The sequence below is a fragment of the Grus americana genome, chromosome 1 (genome assembly GCF_028858705.1).
Source record: "Grus americana isolate bGruAme1 chromosome 1, bGruAme1.mat, whole genome shotgun sequence".
Lineage (NCBI taxonomy): Eukaryota > Metazoa > Chordata > Aves > Gruiformes > Gruidae > Grus > Grus americana.
The window spans coordinates 131171775-131190965 of NC_072852.1; the positions used below are offsets into that span (position 1 = coordinate 131171775).

The following is a 19191-nucleotide window of genomic DNA, read 5'->3' on the forward strand; positions in this document are numbered from 1 at the left end:
TCAAACTAAAGTCAGTGAAGAATATTCTATGGACAACCTTCCATATAACAGCCTTACACATGATAGAAAAGCCAGGGTTTGTAACAATAGAGTGGGAATGGTACCTCCACAAACATTGCTGCATTTGGAATGGTCACCATCCATGAGAGAGAAAGAGAGTGTCCCTAAATGATGATGGATTTCCTTATGCAGTGAAGTATGACACACCTGAAGAACTGATTTGACTGTCTTCCTCAAGTTTGAGGATACAGGTAAGCTTATTTAAATAAAGCAGTAAGACATTAAGATTTCATAAGAAGTTCACCCAGAAGGTGGCATCCAATATTAAAATCAATTTTCTTAGATGTGAAAAGGCGTTAATAGACATTTCCACCAAAAATAAATCATGCCATTTATTCAGACAGGTATTGGGGGGGGAGCAGGAGGGAAGGGGAAGATGGGGCAGGGAAAGGCTAAGAGGTAAGAAAACGCATAAATAAAACATGATCCAGAAGCTTCAAGGTAACGCAGGTCACAAAAGCAGGCTTGAACGCATTAGGTCTTCTAAATGCAATACTATCAGATGGGAAAAGATTAAAAGTGGACTGTTTCAGGGTTATACATCAATATTACTACTGGTGGACCTTCAATCCAAAGGAAATTCAGGGAGCAGAATTCTACTTCCACAGTTTTCTCTACTAATCTATTTTCCCCTCTCTGGGATTCAACTCTTGTCTGAACATTTACTCATCTCTTCCCTGTTTTTCTCTTTCCCCTTTTACCTCATAGTGCTAAGAAATGGAAAATAAATGTAATGATAATAAGGCCCACTCGGACTCTAGGGATCATATGCCTGTATAGCATGTAGGAAAAAAAGTATTTTTTAATTAGAAGGAATGAACATTCATCACAGTGCTCCCTCTGAACCAGTTTCTTTTCAGCTCCTTCCATCACAGAGATGGAATTAGACAACTGGACTTAGAGAAAACTTTTGTTCTGAGTCCTGCAACAAGAGGCAGAAACAATGTAGAGGTTATTCACACACATGCAGCAGACCCTGATTCAATTCTGGCAAATTCTACAAATTGCCAGAGCAATACTATGCTGTCCACGATTCAGATTACAAAAGGATTAGTTCCATACAGAAGGCTGTACACAAACCTCGATTTTGCTGCAGAGAAGTGCAAAAATGCAGCATGAGACCATGAATGCTAGTTCCTCCAGAATACTGTCAAATGCTCTCACAGTTCAGCTGCCAGATTCCCACATTCATGAAATACCCGTTTGAGAACAGACTACAGTAGTCATCCTTCAGAGATGATGATCAAAGTCACCTGCTTCAAAAACCTAATATGGCTGTCACATCCCTAGCAGGTACTGGACTGCTGGGGTCACGTCATAAAAGCATCAGCAGTTTCTGAGTATTAATGCTTATCTGTCAGAGGAGAAAGGAGAAGAAGAAACTAAGTGCTCTTTTTATCTTTTCACTGCACCTAGAGGTCTAGTTCCCTCCATTAACTATGTATCTAACACCGAGCTGAGACATTAGACATCACGCTACTTTAAGACTCAAGAAGCAGTAAAGTCACACCTGTCGTATGTCAGAGAGGAAGGTCTCCATTCAGAATCCATAAAAAACAAGGTCAGAAGCCTTTCACTCCCTATCCCTGTGAAACTACTACTACTGCTGCTGCTTTTATCTAGCACAAAATAAAGGAAGAAAGACAGGAAGGCAGGAATGATTGACCATATCTACCTTCTTCTCTTCAGCTTCCATAATACTTTTTAGATCCTGTACAGGCAAACTGAAAAAAAAAGTGACACAGAGGGGCGGAGAAATCTTCAAAACAATATGCAAAAAGATCAAGGCATCAGAGTGGACTGAGCAAAGGCTAAAACTAGTAACTTGCTGCAGGAGCTAGGAAAACAGAACTAAAGGATCGCTGAATTTCACTGATAACACACCATTTCAGGAGCAAGGGCTATATACTAAAAGGCAAACAAACTATGCTTGCACAGTCCCAGTAATTGTGGCTACCAAAAAAAAACCCACCCCAACAAAAAAAAACCCAAAATACCAAATGAAAAAAACCCAAAACCCAACCCCAACTCCAAAAGCATTCCTATTCCCCACTAGGAAGAGAGACACTTTCAGCATACTGTCTCGCTATTTCTCTCACCAACCACTAAAAATACCAATCCCACAAAAAACATGCAGGGTTTGTTTGTTTGGTAAAAGACAGGGCTTTGTAAAACCTAATAAAGATGATGAAGCAAAGGGAAAAAGAACACACACAACATAACTGGAGAGGCTGACTCTTGCTGACCCTCACTCTCTACCACAGGCTGCCTCTAAGGAAGCTGTATGTTGAAACTGTATTCCCTTTCAGACCTACCATGTTGTGCTACGGGATAGCAACCACAACCTGTACAGCTGTTCCAACATAGGTAGCCAGTGGATGGCCAAATTTAAGAATACGGCCCACACTAACCTTAGGTATTCAGTCTGGTTTTAAGACATCTCAAATTTAAGCTTCGGTCCTAGTTCTATCACTGCTCTCTAAGGCTACTTTCACCAACACCTACAATTTTTTTTTCTTTCAAGTGCCTTGTTTTAAGGACATGCTTTCACTTGGCACATATGATCAGCATAGTAAGAGATTGATTCTATGTTAGTGAAACTGGACAATCTCTGAAGTTTTAAAAAATGAAACTTAAAACATGATCCCCTCATCCAGATCATTAATAGAGACATTAAAGAGGCCCGGCCTCAGTACTGAGCCCTGGGGAACTCAATTCCGCCAATTGAATTTAAGTCTTGGGGCCCAGCCATCCAGCCAGTTTTTTTACCCTGCAAAGCATACACTAATCCAAGCCATGAGCAACCAGTTTCTTCAGGAGAATTCTGTGGGAAACAGTGTCAAAGGCTTTACTAAAGTCCAGGTAGATAACATCCACAGCCTTTCCCTCATCCACAAAGTGGGTCACCCTGTCATAGAAGGAGATCAGGCTGGTCAAGCAGGACCTGCCTTTCATGAACCCATGGGCTGACTGTGCCTGATCACTTGGTTGTCCTGTATATGTGTTGTGTGATGGCACTCAAGATGATCTGCTCCATCACCTTCCCCAGCACCGAGATCAGACTGACAGGCCTGTAGTTCCCCAGATCCTCCTTCCAGCCCTTCCTGTAGATGGGCATCACATTTGCTATCTTCCAGTCAGCTGGGACCTCCCCAGTTAGCCAGCACTGCTGATAAATGATGGAAAGTGGCTTGGTGACCACTTCCTCCAGCTCCCTCAGTACCCTTGAGTGGATCCCATCCGGCCCCATGGACTTGTGTGTGTCTCAGTGGTGTAGCAGGTCGCTAGCCATTTCCCCTTGGATTATGGGGGCTTCATTCTGCTCCCTGACCCTGTCTTCCAGCTCAGGGGGCCAGAGAACAACTGGTCTTACTATTAAAGACTGAGGCAAAGCAGGCATTGAGTACCTCAGCCTTTTCCTCATCCTTTGTCACTATGCTTCCCCCCGCATCCAATAAAGGATGGAGATTCTCCATAGCCCTCCTTTAGTTGCAAATGTATTTATAGAAACATTTTTATTGTCTTTTACAGCAGTAGCCAGATTAAGTTCTAGTTTGGCTTTGGCCCTTCTAATTTTCTCCCTGCATAACCTCACAACATCCTGGTAGTCCTCCGGAGTTGCCTGCCTCTTCTTCCAAAGGCCATAAACTCTCTTTTTTTTCCCCTGAGTTCTAGTCAAAGTTCTCTGTTCAGCCACACTGGTCGTCTTCCCTGCTGGCTGGGTCGTCTTTTGGCACATGGGGATGGCCTGCTCCTGCACCTTTAAGATTTCCTTCCTGAAGAGTGTCCAGCCTTCCTGGACTTCTTTGCCCTTCAGGACTGCCTACCAAGGGACTCTGCCAACCAGGCTCCTAAACAGGCCAAAGTCTGCCCTCTGGAAGTCCAAGGTAGCAGTTCTGCTGACCCCCCTCCTTAACTTCTCCAAGAATCAAAAACTCTATCACTCCATGATCACTGTGCCCAAAACAGCCTCCAGCCATGACACCACCCACAAGTCCTTCTCTGTTCACAAGCAACAGGTCCAGCTGGGCGCCCTCCCTAGCTGGTTCACTCACCAGTTGTGTCAGGAAGTTATCTCCCACACACTCCAGGAATCTCTTAGACTGTTTCCTCTCTGCTGTATTGTATTTCCAGCAAACGTCTGGTAAGTTGTTCTTGTGGGGGACTTCAAGGGCTAGTGATTGTGAGGCTTCTCCCAGCTGCTTATAGAATATTTCATCTGCCTCTTCATCCTGGTTGGGTGGCCTATAACAGACTTCCACCATATTTGCCTTGTTGGCCTTTCCCCTGATGCTTACCCATAAACTCTCAACCCTATTGTCACGATCATTAAGCTCTAGATAATCAAAACATTCCCTAACATACAGGGCTACCCCATTCCCTCTCCTTCCTTGCCTATCCCTCTTGAATAGTTTATAGTCATCCATTGCAGTACTCCAGTTGTGCAAGTCGTGTTTCCATGATGGCAACTATATCATAGTTTTCCCACTGTACAATGGCTTCCAGCTCCTCCTGTCTGTTGCCCATGCTGCGTGCATTGGTGAAGATGTACTTCAGTTGGGCTACTGATCCCACCACCTTTTTGAGGGAAGAAGTCCTAACTCCTATGTGACCATTCTCAGGCACTTCCATGGCTTCCAACACATCAATAACCCTTGTGTCTTTGCTGCCACATGGATCTCCATTCCCTACCTCCACTGAGATGGCAGACTGAAGGACTTTGCTAGTACACTGTCCCTCAAATGTTGGCATGCCGTCCCCAGGCTTATATCTAGTGAGCCTGGTTTTATCCCTTTCCTCCTTCAAATCTAGTTAAAAGCTCTTTCAACGAGCCCTGCTAACTTCTGCGCAAAGATCCTTTTCCTTCTTTGAGAGTGGTGTACTCCATCAGTCATCAGGAGGTCTGGTGTCTTACAGACTGACCCACGATCAAGAAACCCAAAATTCTGCTGGTGGTACGAGGCTCAGAGCCAGAAATTGATTTGCTGGCTCTTCCTGTTTCTCCCCTCATCATTCCCTGCAACTGGAAGGATAGAGGAGAACACTACTTGCGCTCCTGATCCCTTGACCAGTTGTCCCAAGGCCCTGAACTCTCTCTCCATTGCCCTTGGACTTCTTGGTGCAACTTCATCACTCCCTACCTGAAAAATCAATAATGGATAGTAATCTGAGGGCCATACCAGGGTAGGAAGCTTTCTCTTCACATCTTTAACCTGGGCCCCAGGGAGGCCGCAGACTTCCCCAAGAAGTGGGTCCGGTCTGCATATTGGGCCTTCTGTTCCCCTCAGAAGGGAGTCTCCTATAACAATGATCCATCTTCATTTCTTTATGGAAGCAGTTTTGATGCAGGGCATAGCTGACTTAACCTTGACGACACTTCCAAGCTAGATGAACCATTGTCCTTGTTAATGTTCAGTTCCACTTGCAGAGCTTCATGCCTGTTGCAACGGGGCACCTGGGAAGGTGGGGTATCACAGAGGAGATGCGCCTGCTGTGCTGGGCAGGAACTTGTCACCATTGCCGCCTGTTCCTCAAGTCACTGTGTTCAGCCGGGTGCAGAGAGGATAGGGAATCCTCCATATCATGCGTCCTGTCTGCCTGTTGGGCCTGTCCCAGGGAAGGTAGGGTGCAATTCCAGTAGCGTGTGTGTCTCGCACTTCCTGATACTCCTCAACCTACTCACCTCCTCCAGAAGCTGGAAAGAGTTCCTCTACCTGGGCGCACCTCTCTCAGACGTGCTCACTGCTGCCTCCAGTACTGGCCTAAGAGTAGGGCACACCCTGCAGCCAGGCACCTGGGTGGCAGCATGTTCCCACTGGAGCTGTCTGGGAAGCTGTCAGCCATGGTGGGTGCAGAGTTCAGAGGCCATGGCTTTCTGCCAGGTGGATACCATTGCACCCTGGTTAAACCAGCAGAGCTTCAGCACCCTTCCTGGATGCCCTCCCACATGTGTCCACTCTGGTCAGCCATGCTCCCTAAGGGTTTCTTTTAATCATGGGGGGAGGGGGGGAGACACGGACAGACACACGACAGTTGGGGCATTGGTGGCCATTGCTCCTGGCCCCACCCAGGTCTCGTCAGCCAGTATTGCACAAGCTGCAGGCTCCCGGTGGCATTGCCCCAGTTTGGGAAACCCCCCATGCACCCTGCCGGAGTGCTCCACCAAGGATCGTGCTGGCACCAGAGCTGCTCACCTGGGCAGCTTATTTCCAAAAACCTCTGAAAGAGTCAGCTTGTTTCTGTCTTATGCATATCAATTACTATGGCCATATAGATGAATACCACCAGTGCCAAGAGAAAGCTTACATTTTCACACAAATGCGGGTCAAGGACAAAACATCAGACAGCTGTCATTAGCACAACTAGCTCGACATGGACAAAATCATTACATTTAGTATTAGATTAGCTAGCTATACACCAATGTAATAGTAAATAATGTGGTAATAATAATTTACTAAGTTACAATATATAACTTGTGAACTCCAGTAAGCCTATTTCAAGTAAATGGTCCTTTGAACGTAACTGTGCTGGAAAGCTGCTTTACTTAACACTGCACGGAAAAGACAAACAGAAGGAATGCACAGATACACAATACACTGTAGATCTACTAAAGTTTTAATCAAACTGCAATCATTAATTGTAACTCAAAGCCACAGCCTTCCTTTCACAGAAAAAACTCAGTCACTCTCTCAAGAGAAATGGATTATCAGGCAACCACTTGCAAAAGCTGTAAACTAGTACCACATACTATATAGAACAACCCAAATTATAATAAACCCATGAATTTTTAAAATAAGCTTCCCTGATCTAAAACTAGTGTTCAACTGCTTACCACTCTGTTCTAATGAAACAACTTTTTGAGCATTTTAAGGCATTTGCCAAGAGAAAGCACAGTAATCACAAGGATCTCTAAAGTTTAATACAGAGGCGCTCAAGCAATTACCCACAGGCTGTATTGTTTTTAGACACAGAGGCCCAAGGCTGTCTTTCCTTGGGGCAATTTGGGAGTAGGCTGGAAGTCAGATGAATCATTTTAGCAGCTAAGCTTTGTCTTGCCTGTATCACAGGTGCTCCCCACACCACGACAGGCAAAAAGCCAAAATGTTTTTAGGAGAAAGCATGGCCTAGATCAGGTTCCTGATCTATCCATACAATGCAAAAAGCCCTTTCCTAACCAAGTACCAGGAGCCTCTTAAAAAAAAAAAAAAAAAAAAAAAGCTCTTCAGACTACATTAGCTCCTCTTCCACTAACACTCAAGACCTAAGCAGGGAACAGTCCAAGAAGAAGAGGTGCACGTACTGTGCAGCACATTGACCCTGGCCTACACTGCAAAGATGCTCTATGGCTTTGTCATGGTTTAACTCTAGCCAGTAGCTAAGCCCCATGCAGGCACTCACTCACTACCCTCAGTGGGATGGGGGAGAGAATCAGAAGGGTAAAAGTGAGAAAACTTGTGGGTTGAGATAAAGACAGTTCAACAGGTAAAGCAAAAATTATGTGCGCAAGCAAAGCAAAGCAAAACAAGGAATTCATTCCCCACTTCCCATGGGCAGGCAGGGGTTCAGCCATCCCCAGGAAAGCAAGGCTCCATCACGCCTAACGGGGACTTGGGAAGACAAATGCCATCACTCCCAACATCCCCCCCTTCCTTCTTCTTCCCCCAGTTTTATATGCTGAGCATGACATCATATGGTATGGAATATCCCTTGGGTCAGTTGGGGACAGCTGTCCCGGCTGTGTCCCCTCCCAACTCCTTGTGCACCCCCAGCCTAGTCACTGGTGGGGTGGGGTGAGAAGCAGCAAAGGCCTTGGCTCTGTGTGAGCACTGCTCAGCAGTAATGAAAACATCCCTGTGTTAGCAATGCTGCGTTCCGCACAAATCCAAACCAGAGCACCATACCAGCTACTGTGAAGAAAATTTAACTATCCCAGCCCTAACCAGCACAGGCTTTCAAACAGGAGATCCTGGACAAAAATTTAGTGTTCTGTTCTGGTGAGACTCAAAATTTTAAAACAGATTTAAAACTTTTTTTAAACCTATATGAGGCTTAGAACACCAATCCAAAGAAACCTTATTCCCCATTTGTTGCTCTCTGATCAGATTCTGTTGCAATAAACTGACCAGAAAAGATTGAATTTTGCTCCTTTGAGCTTATAATCACTTTTTCCTCCCATAAAAGGTGAAGATCTATTTTACATTGAAGGTTTTAAGTAGATATGCCAAATTTTTAACACTCTTAAGCTCTCACAGCTTTGACAACTTCCTCCCAAACCTTTATGGAAAACACCTATAAGTCCCACTACTTCAGAAAAATACAAATCTCTGCTTTACCCTTTAGTCCCTGTCAACATGCCAAAGGGAAAGATATTCCAAATCTCCAGCATAAATAAAATTAACATTTATGAGCAAAAACTCACACAGTTAATACCAATTACATAAAAATACTGCCAATATCACATGGTCCAGTTTCCCTTCAGTCTCAGTGAGGTGAAATGTATTAGACTGTTAACCACCTTGTTACAAAATACTTTTGATGATTAACAAACCACATTGCAAGAAGAGTAGAGGATTCCTCTATGCCACTGCTAGTTACTGGGGTTTGAATGTATTTATCCAGTCTATTAAATCTTTAAGAAAAGCATAAACAAGGGCTCAAACAACAAAGTAGCAGTTAAAATGTAAAATTTTTTTAGCAAAAAGTAATTTTGTAACTTATTAAACTTTGCTTCTTTATTTACAGTCTTAAACCTAATTCTGAAAAGTATCAACTAAAATTTGCACAAGCGTATTATTTTAAGGAATTAAGTCACTAAAAGTACTTATAATACTGTGCTAAAGAAACATTTAAGAGAATGTCACATTTACATAGAAAAGTTCGGAGGAAAAAAGTGTCTCATATAATATATAAAGTCTCTTAAAACACACAAAGCATCAGAAAAAGGAGAAAAATTGTGCCTCTCAGAGACACAGCTCAGTGCTCTAATCTGTCCTTCCACCCTACTATTCCAAAAAGAAAAATTACATTTAACTGACTCCAGGAACATATACAAAATCATAAACATATTTTTAAAAGGATAAGTAGCAGCCTGTACAATACTTCAACAATTTTGGGAAAAAGGTGGCTTTTAAAAAACACTAATATATTAAGAATAACTGTCATCAAGAAAAGCTGCTTTAATATTGTAACTATGGAATTAGTTAAACAATTCCTAAATATATGCCTAATTCTATTACGGATTCTATTGTTTCGGACCACGGGGAACTGAAGAAATACTACTCACTCTCCACAGAACAGTACTGTGAAGATCAATGACTGCTAGTGAACCATAGAGTATATATGGCATGGCCTTCATAAACACGTGCACTAAGTCTGGCTGGGATGGAGTCAGCTTTCCTCACAGCAACCCATAAGGTGCTGGGCTTCAGATTTGTGACTGGAAGTGTTGACGACACACCCGTGTTTTGGCTATTGCTAAACAGTACTTGAACAGCATGAAGGCTTTCTCTTTCTCCTGCACTTGGCTCCCAGCCCAGCAAGTAGGTTTGGGGGTGGGTAAGAGGCTGGAAGGGGACAGAGTCTGGACAGCTGACCTAAGCTGGCCAAAGGGATGTTCCATATTACATGGTGTCATGCCCAGCAATAAAAAACTAGGCGGCTCTATCTCTCAGGACAGCCATTACGCTGAGACAGGCTGAGCATCAGCCTGCTTGTGAGAGGTGGCGAATGACTGCCTTTGCATCACTTCTCTTCCTCTTTCCTTCCTTAAACTGCTTTTGTCTTGACCCACAAGTTTTCTCACTTTTGCTCTTCCTATTCTCTCCTCCATCCCAATAGGGGTGGGTGGAGAAGAGCAAGCACCTGCATGGGTGCTCAGCTGCTGGACCGGGGCAGCCCACCAGAACACTGCGTATTTACTATAGAGCAATCTCAACTTAAAGTTATTCCCTTTTTTTTTTTTGTGGTTTGGGTTTGTTTTATTTTTTAAATTAAAAATTTCACATAGGACTGTGCCAAAACTTCATAAAAACCCAGGTACAGCATCTACTGCTACTGCCTTAGCAAACATCAAATTAGCCTAGAAATCAGACTGCCTCAACACAATTTATTGTCTCTCCATCATCTTATTCTGTCTCGATGCTTATCTATGTATTACTTCATTATTAGCTCTATCATTTTTTTCAGCTACTTCAGTCAACCTGACTTATTCTAGTGTCCTCCTCTTCCTTGTCTTTGAAAGAAAAGTAGTATACTTGCCCACTTCCGCAACCCTGGGGCCAGTTACTTCCATGAAGCCTGTAAGCAACAGCTGTGCTGCACCAGGCGCTCCCACTTGCAGAAGAAAGTGGTCAGTTACTTGTGAAACACAGCATTGGCTTACTTGTACTAGCACCCACTAAGCCAAGAGGATCTAAGCATATTTGAACTTACCTAAAATCTGTATCAGGGACAGGTGTGTGTGTGTGTTTTCCTTTTTCTTTAAGTTTCTGCATACAATTTATCTTTTTCTGAAGATCAAAGCAAAGATGAATTCAGTAGTCTTTTATCATTATGTACGTACTTTAATCAAGTAAATGCTATGCTTCAGTGTTCTCCCTAATTACTTTTTCTCTACTTTTCTATCCTCTGACTTTTTATCTTAGCTGTTATTTGTACTGCAACCCAAGATATATTTCCTTGCTTCCAGCTTTCATATGATTCTTTTTTAATGAACAGTATTTCTGGAATTCCACTCTCATCTTTTGCCTGTATCAGAATTTCTCTTTCTGAAGTTGACAGATCATCTTAGATTCCTTATGTCTTAGGAGAGACCATCTACCCATTTCCTTAGCTTGTAAAAGTTACACTACTTTAAAATCACTAGCTGTCATGTCTTCCATGTCCAAGCAGAAGGAATGCTATCAATTCATGATTATTTTCAAAATTTACTTAAGTTTCAGATTTTCAAGCACCTCCTTATTAGTCCAAATCTAGTCTAAAGCAGGCACTTCCAACAATTTCTACCGCTTTCTGGGAAAAGGTGTCCCAAGCATTCTTAGATCTTCAAGAACTGCAAATCCTATCTTTTTGTCCTTCCAGAAAGCAGGGTTTTTTTCAAGACCCCAATTTCTGTCAAGATGTATTCTCTATCACTTCTGTTACTTACTAAAAAAACAAACAAAAACCCCCAAAAAACAAAAATCACAAAACTACAAAAAACCAAAGCACTGTCTACTGCATCATGTGGATTAGGCATTCTTGTCTTCTTTCCTTCACCAAAAGACATTTGACTGTCTGCTTCAACACCACATCAGCCTCAGCAAAAAAATAATACATGTTTACGCACACATGTGCATATGCAGCGTAACATCACCTCCATTTCTGAGCACCTGAAAGCAGAGGACTGCAGCAGCACCTTTGGTCAGTCCAAAGACAAACAGAACACAGACTAAGAAATTTTCTGCCATTTAGGGAAACAACACACTCAATCCCATCAGCTGGGGGATGCTCACTTGCAGACTACTAGCCTATGCTTACAGGCACCAAGCAGCCAGTCAAATCACCTACTGAAGGCAGAATTTCCAACGCTTCACCTTTATAACACCCAGAAAAATTTCTACTGTCTTGGTGATCCAGTTGGATCATCCACAACAAGCTATGGAATTTGTACTATAACTATACTAAAATACTGAATTCGGAACATATGAAGTCTCAATTACTTATAGAAGTGAAGTGTTCCTTTATTGTATAATAAAAATACTAAAAATTTAAATCAAAGCTAACATTTTTCTTGAGAACTTTGCAGAACTGCACTAATGAAGATTTAACTAGCAGCATAAAATTTGAAAACAAACCTTTTCTGAAAAAAGTGACTATCAAACAAGCACACTTAATCCCTGAAACAGCTTCCAAAAGTGACTGATAAAGATAATTCTGTAAATGAAATGCACCATGATCTAAATATTACACAGTACTCACACACACACACAAATATTTCTATCATATCACAGTTCAATAACAACTGCTGAACAAAGTTATCTAACCACAGTGACTCTTCCAGACCTTCACAACAATCGATATTAGGCCTTATAAAACCCTTCAATATTATATACAGCATTGGAACATCACTGCCTGCCAGAGACTGGCAGAGTTGTACATAGTAACAAGTTATAAATAACAATAGTTGCATCAAACAAAGGCTTCCAGCTACTTGCTGTGCTACAGTCCATTCAAATAAAACCTTTTTTTATATTATGAAATGCAAACTTTATCTATGCTCTTATCTAGAGAATGAAGGACTGAGTATCGAAAAGCAATAACCCCAAAGTAATTCAAGAATAAAAGCAGACAATCCAGCCCACACATCCAGCTTGCACTGTGACAAAAGGCTGGCCTTTCAAGGTAAAAACAAAACAGCAGTAAAAAGATTCTATTCCAATGTTAGGCAAAACTCCTATTGGGATTCTATTTAAAGCTCTGACAGACACATTTGAAAAATAATACTGAAAATCCTGGAAAGGCCAAAAAAAGATAATTCCATGGTATTTTCTTAAGGCTTGAAATAACTCATTTAACAGATGTATTTAGCTTTATAAAATCAAAACAAAATACTCCATGACAATGTACAAATACATCACAGTGAAACAATTCCAGGCATTAAAGGATCCTAACCTACCAATGAAAGCTATAACAAAATTGCTGGTTGGAAGCTGAAGCCAGTCAGGTGAAAATAAAAGACAGTAACGTCTGACTAGCATTCATCTTTCTGATTCGATTCAGTGGTTAGCATTCATGTTAAGAGGAAATATTTTTTTGAAGATGCACTTTAATCAAGTGTACAGTTTTAAGGTCAATGAACAGACAGTAGTAGAAAAAAAAAAAGAGTTGCATGCAATAAATGGCAGGTAATTATTTAATAATACCTTTTAGCCCTAAACTTTGTGAGGGTCTTAGATGCACGGTCGCTCCACTAAAGTTGTGTTAAAAAAACAATCCATGAAACTTCCAATATCTGTCTGTAAAAAAAGCTTCTAATAGTGATCTTCCATCAGAAGATTAATAATTATGTTTGGAGACATAAGGCTGCTTTCAATCTCTACTTTCCTACCCTCACATCTTCTTGTTCAAATTGTACCTGCCAGCTACCTTTTCAATGGCAGGTTTTCAGTTCTAGTGCTGATGCATGCCTGCTGCCAACAAGACAACATGCAGTGTAAACACTCTTGCAGAAACCTGATCTAATACTGCACATCAACTGACAGCAATCGACAGTAATGCCAATACCTGATTTACTCTTTATATCAGTTTTGGAAGAGAATAAGTTTCCTCAAGACAGGTAAGTTTAATAGGTACCACAAACTAAACAATTTCATACCAAAAATTGTATTTAAAAATGGGGAGGATCCATTGCTCATCTTTTCCTCCAGATAAGCCCCAGGACACAACAGTTCCCAAACTGCATGTGCTCACTGTGATTATACACTGCATACTCAGCTGTACACAGTACAGTAAGACTACTAAATTACAACCTTTGTGATATTTTTCAGTGCTAGTAGCTGTAGTAGTTGCCACAGATATTTTGATTATAACCTATGAAATCAGGATTTCCTCACTCACATTCGACAACAAGAATTCACTATGATTCACTATTTTCTATCTTAAGTATATACATGACTTTTTGTCCAAACTCATTAGTAACTGTGTGGTATATGAACACTAACATAGGACAAATAAGGAAGGGTAAGTGCCATTTTCATAAGTTTTACCTATACATACAAAGAGCTAACCAAAAGCAAAGTTTAACCTCATGGCTACAAAATTCATCCAAAACATTTGGTTTGAGACTTAGAAAAGGCTAGAATATAGCTAAGCACAATTGGCCAAGATAGCTTTAGTAGTAAACAAGTTCCAAAAATCAAGTAGTACATGTTTTTGATGAAACAAACCTCAGACTCACAAAAGTCTCAGGCACTTCACCAGCTGAGCAGCGGCAATGTGTATTACATGAGTAATAGTATACTGGCATACATTCACAATATAGCACTAACAACTTCAAAGGATTCTTTCATGCATGATCAAAGAATTACACAATTTTGTCGCCTGTGCCTTTATTTGTGCTTAATTATCATATACATAGTAACCTTTTCACTACAACCATCCATTTCATGAAGTGTTCGTTAATATCTTTACTGTCAGCTGAGGTACCCCAACATGACCCAAACTAAGCAGTTGCACAGAGCTTGCTAGCTCGGGCACAGTTCAGTATTAGCACAGCTGTAAGGGCTTTGGGTCACACCTAGCCCTGATCAAGCCAGGCTGCAGTGCAGGCAGAATGAGCTCAAGTCTTTTTGTGTCTTTTTCTAAATGCTAGGACACTCCTAGACATAGAAACTCTACTTTTCTCTAGCAGACCTGTCTGATGGGTTATTTACTTTCCCTAGGCATACACGACTGATTAGCTGCCCATGTATGTAGCTGCTGCTGAAGATTATTGGATATTTTGGATTAACCTGGCATACTTTAAAGGCCCACCTTACACAGCTGAAACAAATCTAAATTGAGATGCTGTATCAAAGCTAGCACAAAATATGGATCTCACATATGAGCAGTTTTCCCCCCAAACAGTCTAGCCCCAAAAGCATACGAAGATTCATGTACCTGAATGTTAAACTACATCTCTACTTACAAGTTTATTTCAGAAAAGATATTTTAGTAATTATAGTGGACCAGATCATTTAGGAATGCCTGCACTTGGAAATCTACCAAAATAACTCCCTGAGCTGAATTCAGTGGGCTAGTTTTTGGCTTTGGTTTTGTCTTTTTCCAAACCAGAATAATTACAGAGGCCTGGATAAAACTAGAATGACCTGCTAACATTAAACAAGGTCAAAACTTGTTTATATTAAAACACACTTCAAGAAGATCATTCTTTTGCAAAGCAATGAGATTGCATGAGAATCTTGGAAAATGCACTTTGTAAGAAAGAAATTGAATGAACGGTATTCAAGAAGAGCATGCAAACAGAAAATTAACACACACAGAGGAGAAAAAAAAAAGCAGTACAGACAATCTGAGCACTCATACTTTGCGACACAGAGATCCCAAGCCCATGACACAGTAACCTCTTACACAGTTGCGGCAGCTACAAAGATAGCTGCAAGCTCGACAGAAACTAAATCACATATGGCATAATATGGTATGTAGACACAAATAGGATTCAGCTATAAAAGCCAACTGAGAATCAATGCTTTAAGTATTGTTTTCTGGTTTGTTTCATAGGTTTTTAGTACTAGTGAGTTAGCTTAAACAGTTAAACTGTCTTTTATAGTGGTTTTGTTAACTGAATTAAGCTGAGAAAGTTTTAAAATAAACATCATTAATTTCTATCAGTGGAAAGGAACAGAGACTCTGCAGCCCCACTATGCACACAACTGTATCCCATACAACCCACACTTATTCAGTAATAAAAAAGCCTAAGCTATATGTCAATATACATTGCCACCAACTGTTTTTGAAGAGAGTCTTTAGCCCACAAGAAATATAAAGTTTCTCTCCCCGTGCTCACCAGGATTTTGCAGAGACCAATTCAGAAGCCAGTTTAGTCTAAACTAATATAACCAATACCAAAAAAGATGATATAAAAACCATATTGTAGTTTCGTTATTGTCAGAAATGAAGTAAAAAATCCTTCTCCAAATAAATTTGAATTACAGTAAGTGCAAATTCCTTTTTTTTTTTTTTTTTTTAAATACAAGAAGCACACATACATCAGACACCAAAATCACAGACTGCCATGACAGGGTTATTCACACATTTCCTTTGGGCTTATTCTTTAAGATTTGTTGAAAATTTAGTCATGTTTTTTGTAACACAAGCACTACATTTACATAGCTTAACAAAAAATACCATTTCTTTTTAAACAAGACATTAGATAGCCTCTATAAACTGACTACAAAGCAGTGTCTTCTTCCCATCAAATATTCGGGCTAGGTAAACACAACTGAACTGCACCTTATCATGCTCCTTACACTTGGCATATTTGCTCTCTTGAATACTTGTGCCCTGTGCCACCATCAAATTCTTTTTTGGGCAATTCAGATATAAACACCACAGCTCCCTGATAGGGTGCATATTGTCCAGGCCTTCCATGCCCTGAGCTGTAAAATTCTTGCACCAGCATCTTAGATTTTGTTACCAATTTCTCCTCTAGGCCTCTGAAGTCTCTAACAGAACTTGAAATTACCCAAAGCAATCAACACCTAGGATCACACAAGTTAACTAACTACATTGTTTTTAACTTCTGTAATCTTCCTACTCAAGGTTTCCTAAGTAAACACAGGCACCAAAGAGAAAGTAAGTGGAGATGTTAAGTGGCCCATAAAGCTTATTAAGATCAAGCTGATAGTTTTAGCAAGGCTGATGTGACATAAGACTACTAATCTTAGAAACTTCTGGTGATCTTAGAAGCCTAAACCATAAGCATTTTTTTCTTCAGAAGTTTTAAATGTCAAAGACTATGTAGTTTCCCGTCAGTCTTACGATATGAATACACTTTAATACATAGCCTACACATACACAAGATTCCATAGGCACACATCCAGTGACAACAGACTGGAGCACATCCAAAGCATGGCTGGCCAGGCTGTAACATACCGTTCTTACTCTGTTCATTTCCACTAACATAAACCAGACTTAAAATCATAAAATAAGACTGTTTCTTCCTGGAGAATCACGAGACACTTTTCAAACCATAAAGAAAAACAGACACTACAATGTTAAAAAAAATAGATGTCCGAAGGCAAGCAGTAATGTGGCGACAACACAGAATGGTAGAAATCCGTACAAAAAGCAAAGTTTTGCCAGAACACCCAAGTCACTAAAGCAAAGACTGAAATCTTTACACCTCTTTAGTCACAACTGAAAAGCCTCATGAACATTAATACTTCCCCAGCAACAATTTACAAACCCAACTTTCCAACAGACAATGCTGAAATGATTTGTTTAGCTCCAGGGCTAAAATAAAGATATTCTAAGTTTTAGGTCATTGCTATTGCCAGTACAGAAAGACATGGCATAAGGAGCACAAACACCAGAGTAGGGGAAGCATAGCAGCAAAGGATGGGGTGGGGAAGTGAGAACCAACTCACGTGAGCAGAGACCAGAGAAGGAAAGCACTGGTGCTAGTCAGGTTCTCCTTTTCATATAACACAGGATAAGGTGTGATGCTGTTGTTCTGGGGTTTTTTTAAATGGTAGAAAACCCAGCTCACTGAGATGTGGTAACAAGCCTGGTGCTGGCTTTTATAATTGCAACATTATTTCACTAATACCACTGCCATAAATCTGCAAGTGTTTCCACTTTTAATCACTTTCTGGCTTAACACCACAGGCTCCTTTTTGTCTTCTTGCACATTTAGTGTAACACCAGAATGAAGGAATACTCTACTAACCTTCATGGTGTTACACACAACCTTTATATTTACTTTACCAGCAACATTCATAGGATAATAAAATCTAAACACTTGTGTCAGAGAGCAGGAGCCAAATAACCTCTGATACAGATATGAGAAGTTTATTGCTATCTAGATCAAAATATCAGTTTTCTAACAGCAACACAAGTCATTCTTGGGTTTCAGTCCAGTGCTTCTGAAAAGTGCTGTTGATTCATCAGCAACACTTTTTAAAGTGCATGTATTTTCCATAACAGCCCTCCTACACGAGTACTGTCAGAGTCCATGCCTGAGGTTTAACTAAGCCAACCTCGGCATGGCAGATAAATATTTTTACATTCAAGATCAGTAACTTAGTCTCTCCTTCAGTCGCTAAACTCACAAAATTTCAGGTCAGAAACCCTTATTTCGACCCTCTTCCCCAGGGAGCTTGCTGTCTGGGAACAGCGCAAGGAAAGAGAGGCAAGCCTGCCCCAAAGGCTCCTGGCACCTCACCTCAGGACGCCGCGGTGGCCAGGCAGGGAGCAGCGCTGGTGTTTACCACCGGCTGCCGACGACCACGCACAGCTGGCTGTCACCGCCTCGCACACAACGGCCCCCATCAGCCTGCGAGGCCTCCCGGGGCCGGGGGAGCCGCCGACAGGCCAGGCCGGGCCGGCTCTAGCGCGGCAGCGCGCACCGCCCGGCCGCCCCCCCGCCGTGACTGCGCACCCCGGGCTCCCCAGGCCGCACGCAGGGACGGGCCCCGCCGCCCAGATGCTCGGCGACGAGACGAGGCCTAGGCGCCGGCCTCCGCCGCCGCTCCCCCGCCCCGGGCGGGCCCTCGCCGCTCCTGCGCGGCGGGAGAGCCGGGGTGACCTCCATCCCCGTCACACCGCTCCGGCAGCGGCGAGGGGGTCAGGGAGGCGGCGGGCGGCCCCGCCACTCACCGAAGTCGAGGAACTGCTTGATGGAGAGGGGCGAGGGGGAGAAGCGGGAGTAGTACTCGATCTGCTTGGGGATGGGGCTCTTCAGCAGCGCCCCGCACAGCCGCATGGCGCGGCGCGGCCCGCCCGGCTCCTCTCCGCCGCTCCGCTCCGCTCCCCTCCCCGGCAGCGGCACTAGGGCGCTGAGGCGGCGGCGCAACCACCCGCGCTCATGCCAGGGGAGCGGCGGGAGCGGCCAGCCCGGCGGCGCCCGTCGCCCTCTGCAGCCCGGCCCGGCCCGGCCAAGCCCGGCCCGGCGGGAGGGGCGACCGGATGGAGCCGCCCCGCCGCTGCCCGCCCCGCGCGCGCGCGCGCGCGCTCGCTCCCGCCTGGCCTGGCGCACGCGCACGGCCGCGGAGGGAGAGGCGGGACGGGCGCGAGTGACGGGCGCGAGTGACTGGCGTGAGTGACTGGCGCGTGCCGTCCGCCAGCCGTCCTTCTGGGGCGCCTTAACGCGCAGGCGTATCGCTGCGCCGGGCGGGGCGCAGCGCGAGGAGGGCGGCTGAGGGGAAGCGGGAGCAGGCCCCGGCCCCGTGGGCGGGAATGAGGGAAAGCCGGGCTGAACGGGGGGGCAGAGTCCTGCCCCGGCATGGCGGAGGGCCCCCGGCATCTTCTCAGCACAGCCCATTCCTACCCCGTGGCACTCATTCAGCTGCAAGCGTTGGGCTGGCGTTTAGCACTGATGGACTGCGGTTCAGTGAGTCTGCGTCACCAGCCCGTACAGTGGTGTAGGCACGA

At 43.2% G+C, this 19191-nt stretch overlaps 1 protein-coding gene across 1 annotated transcript in view; it reads right to left on the minus strand.

Moving 5' to 3' along the window:
- The window catches only part of PDK3 (pyruvate dehydrogenase kinase 3), a 57771-nt gene extending 39028 nt beyond the window's left edge, over positions 1 to 18743 (minus strand). Inside the window, exon 1 of the mRNA XM_054825089.1 lies at positions 18418 to 18743. Coding sequence (XP_054681064.1) covers positions 18418 to 18523 — 106 coding nt within the window. The 5' untranslated portion in view covers positions 18524 to 18743. The remainder of the gene's footprint in view (positions 1 to 18417) is intronic.
- Between the last annotated feature and the right edge of the window lie 448 nt (positions 18744 to 19191).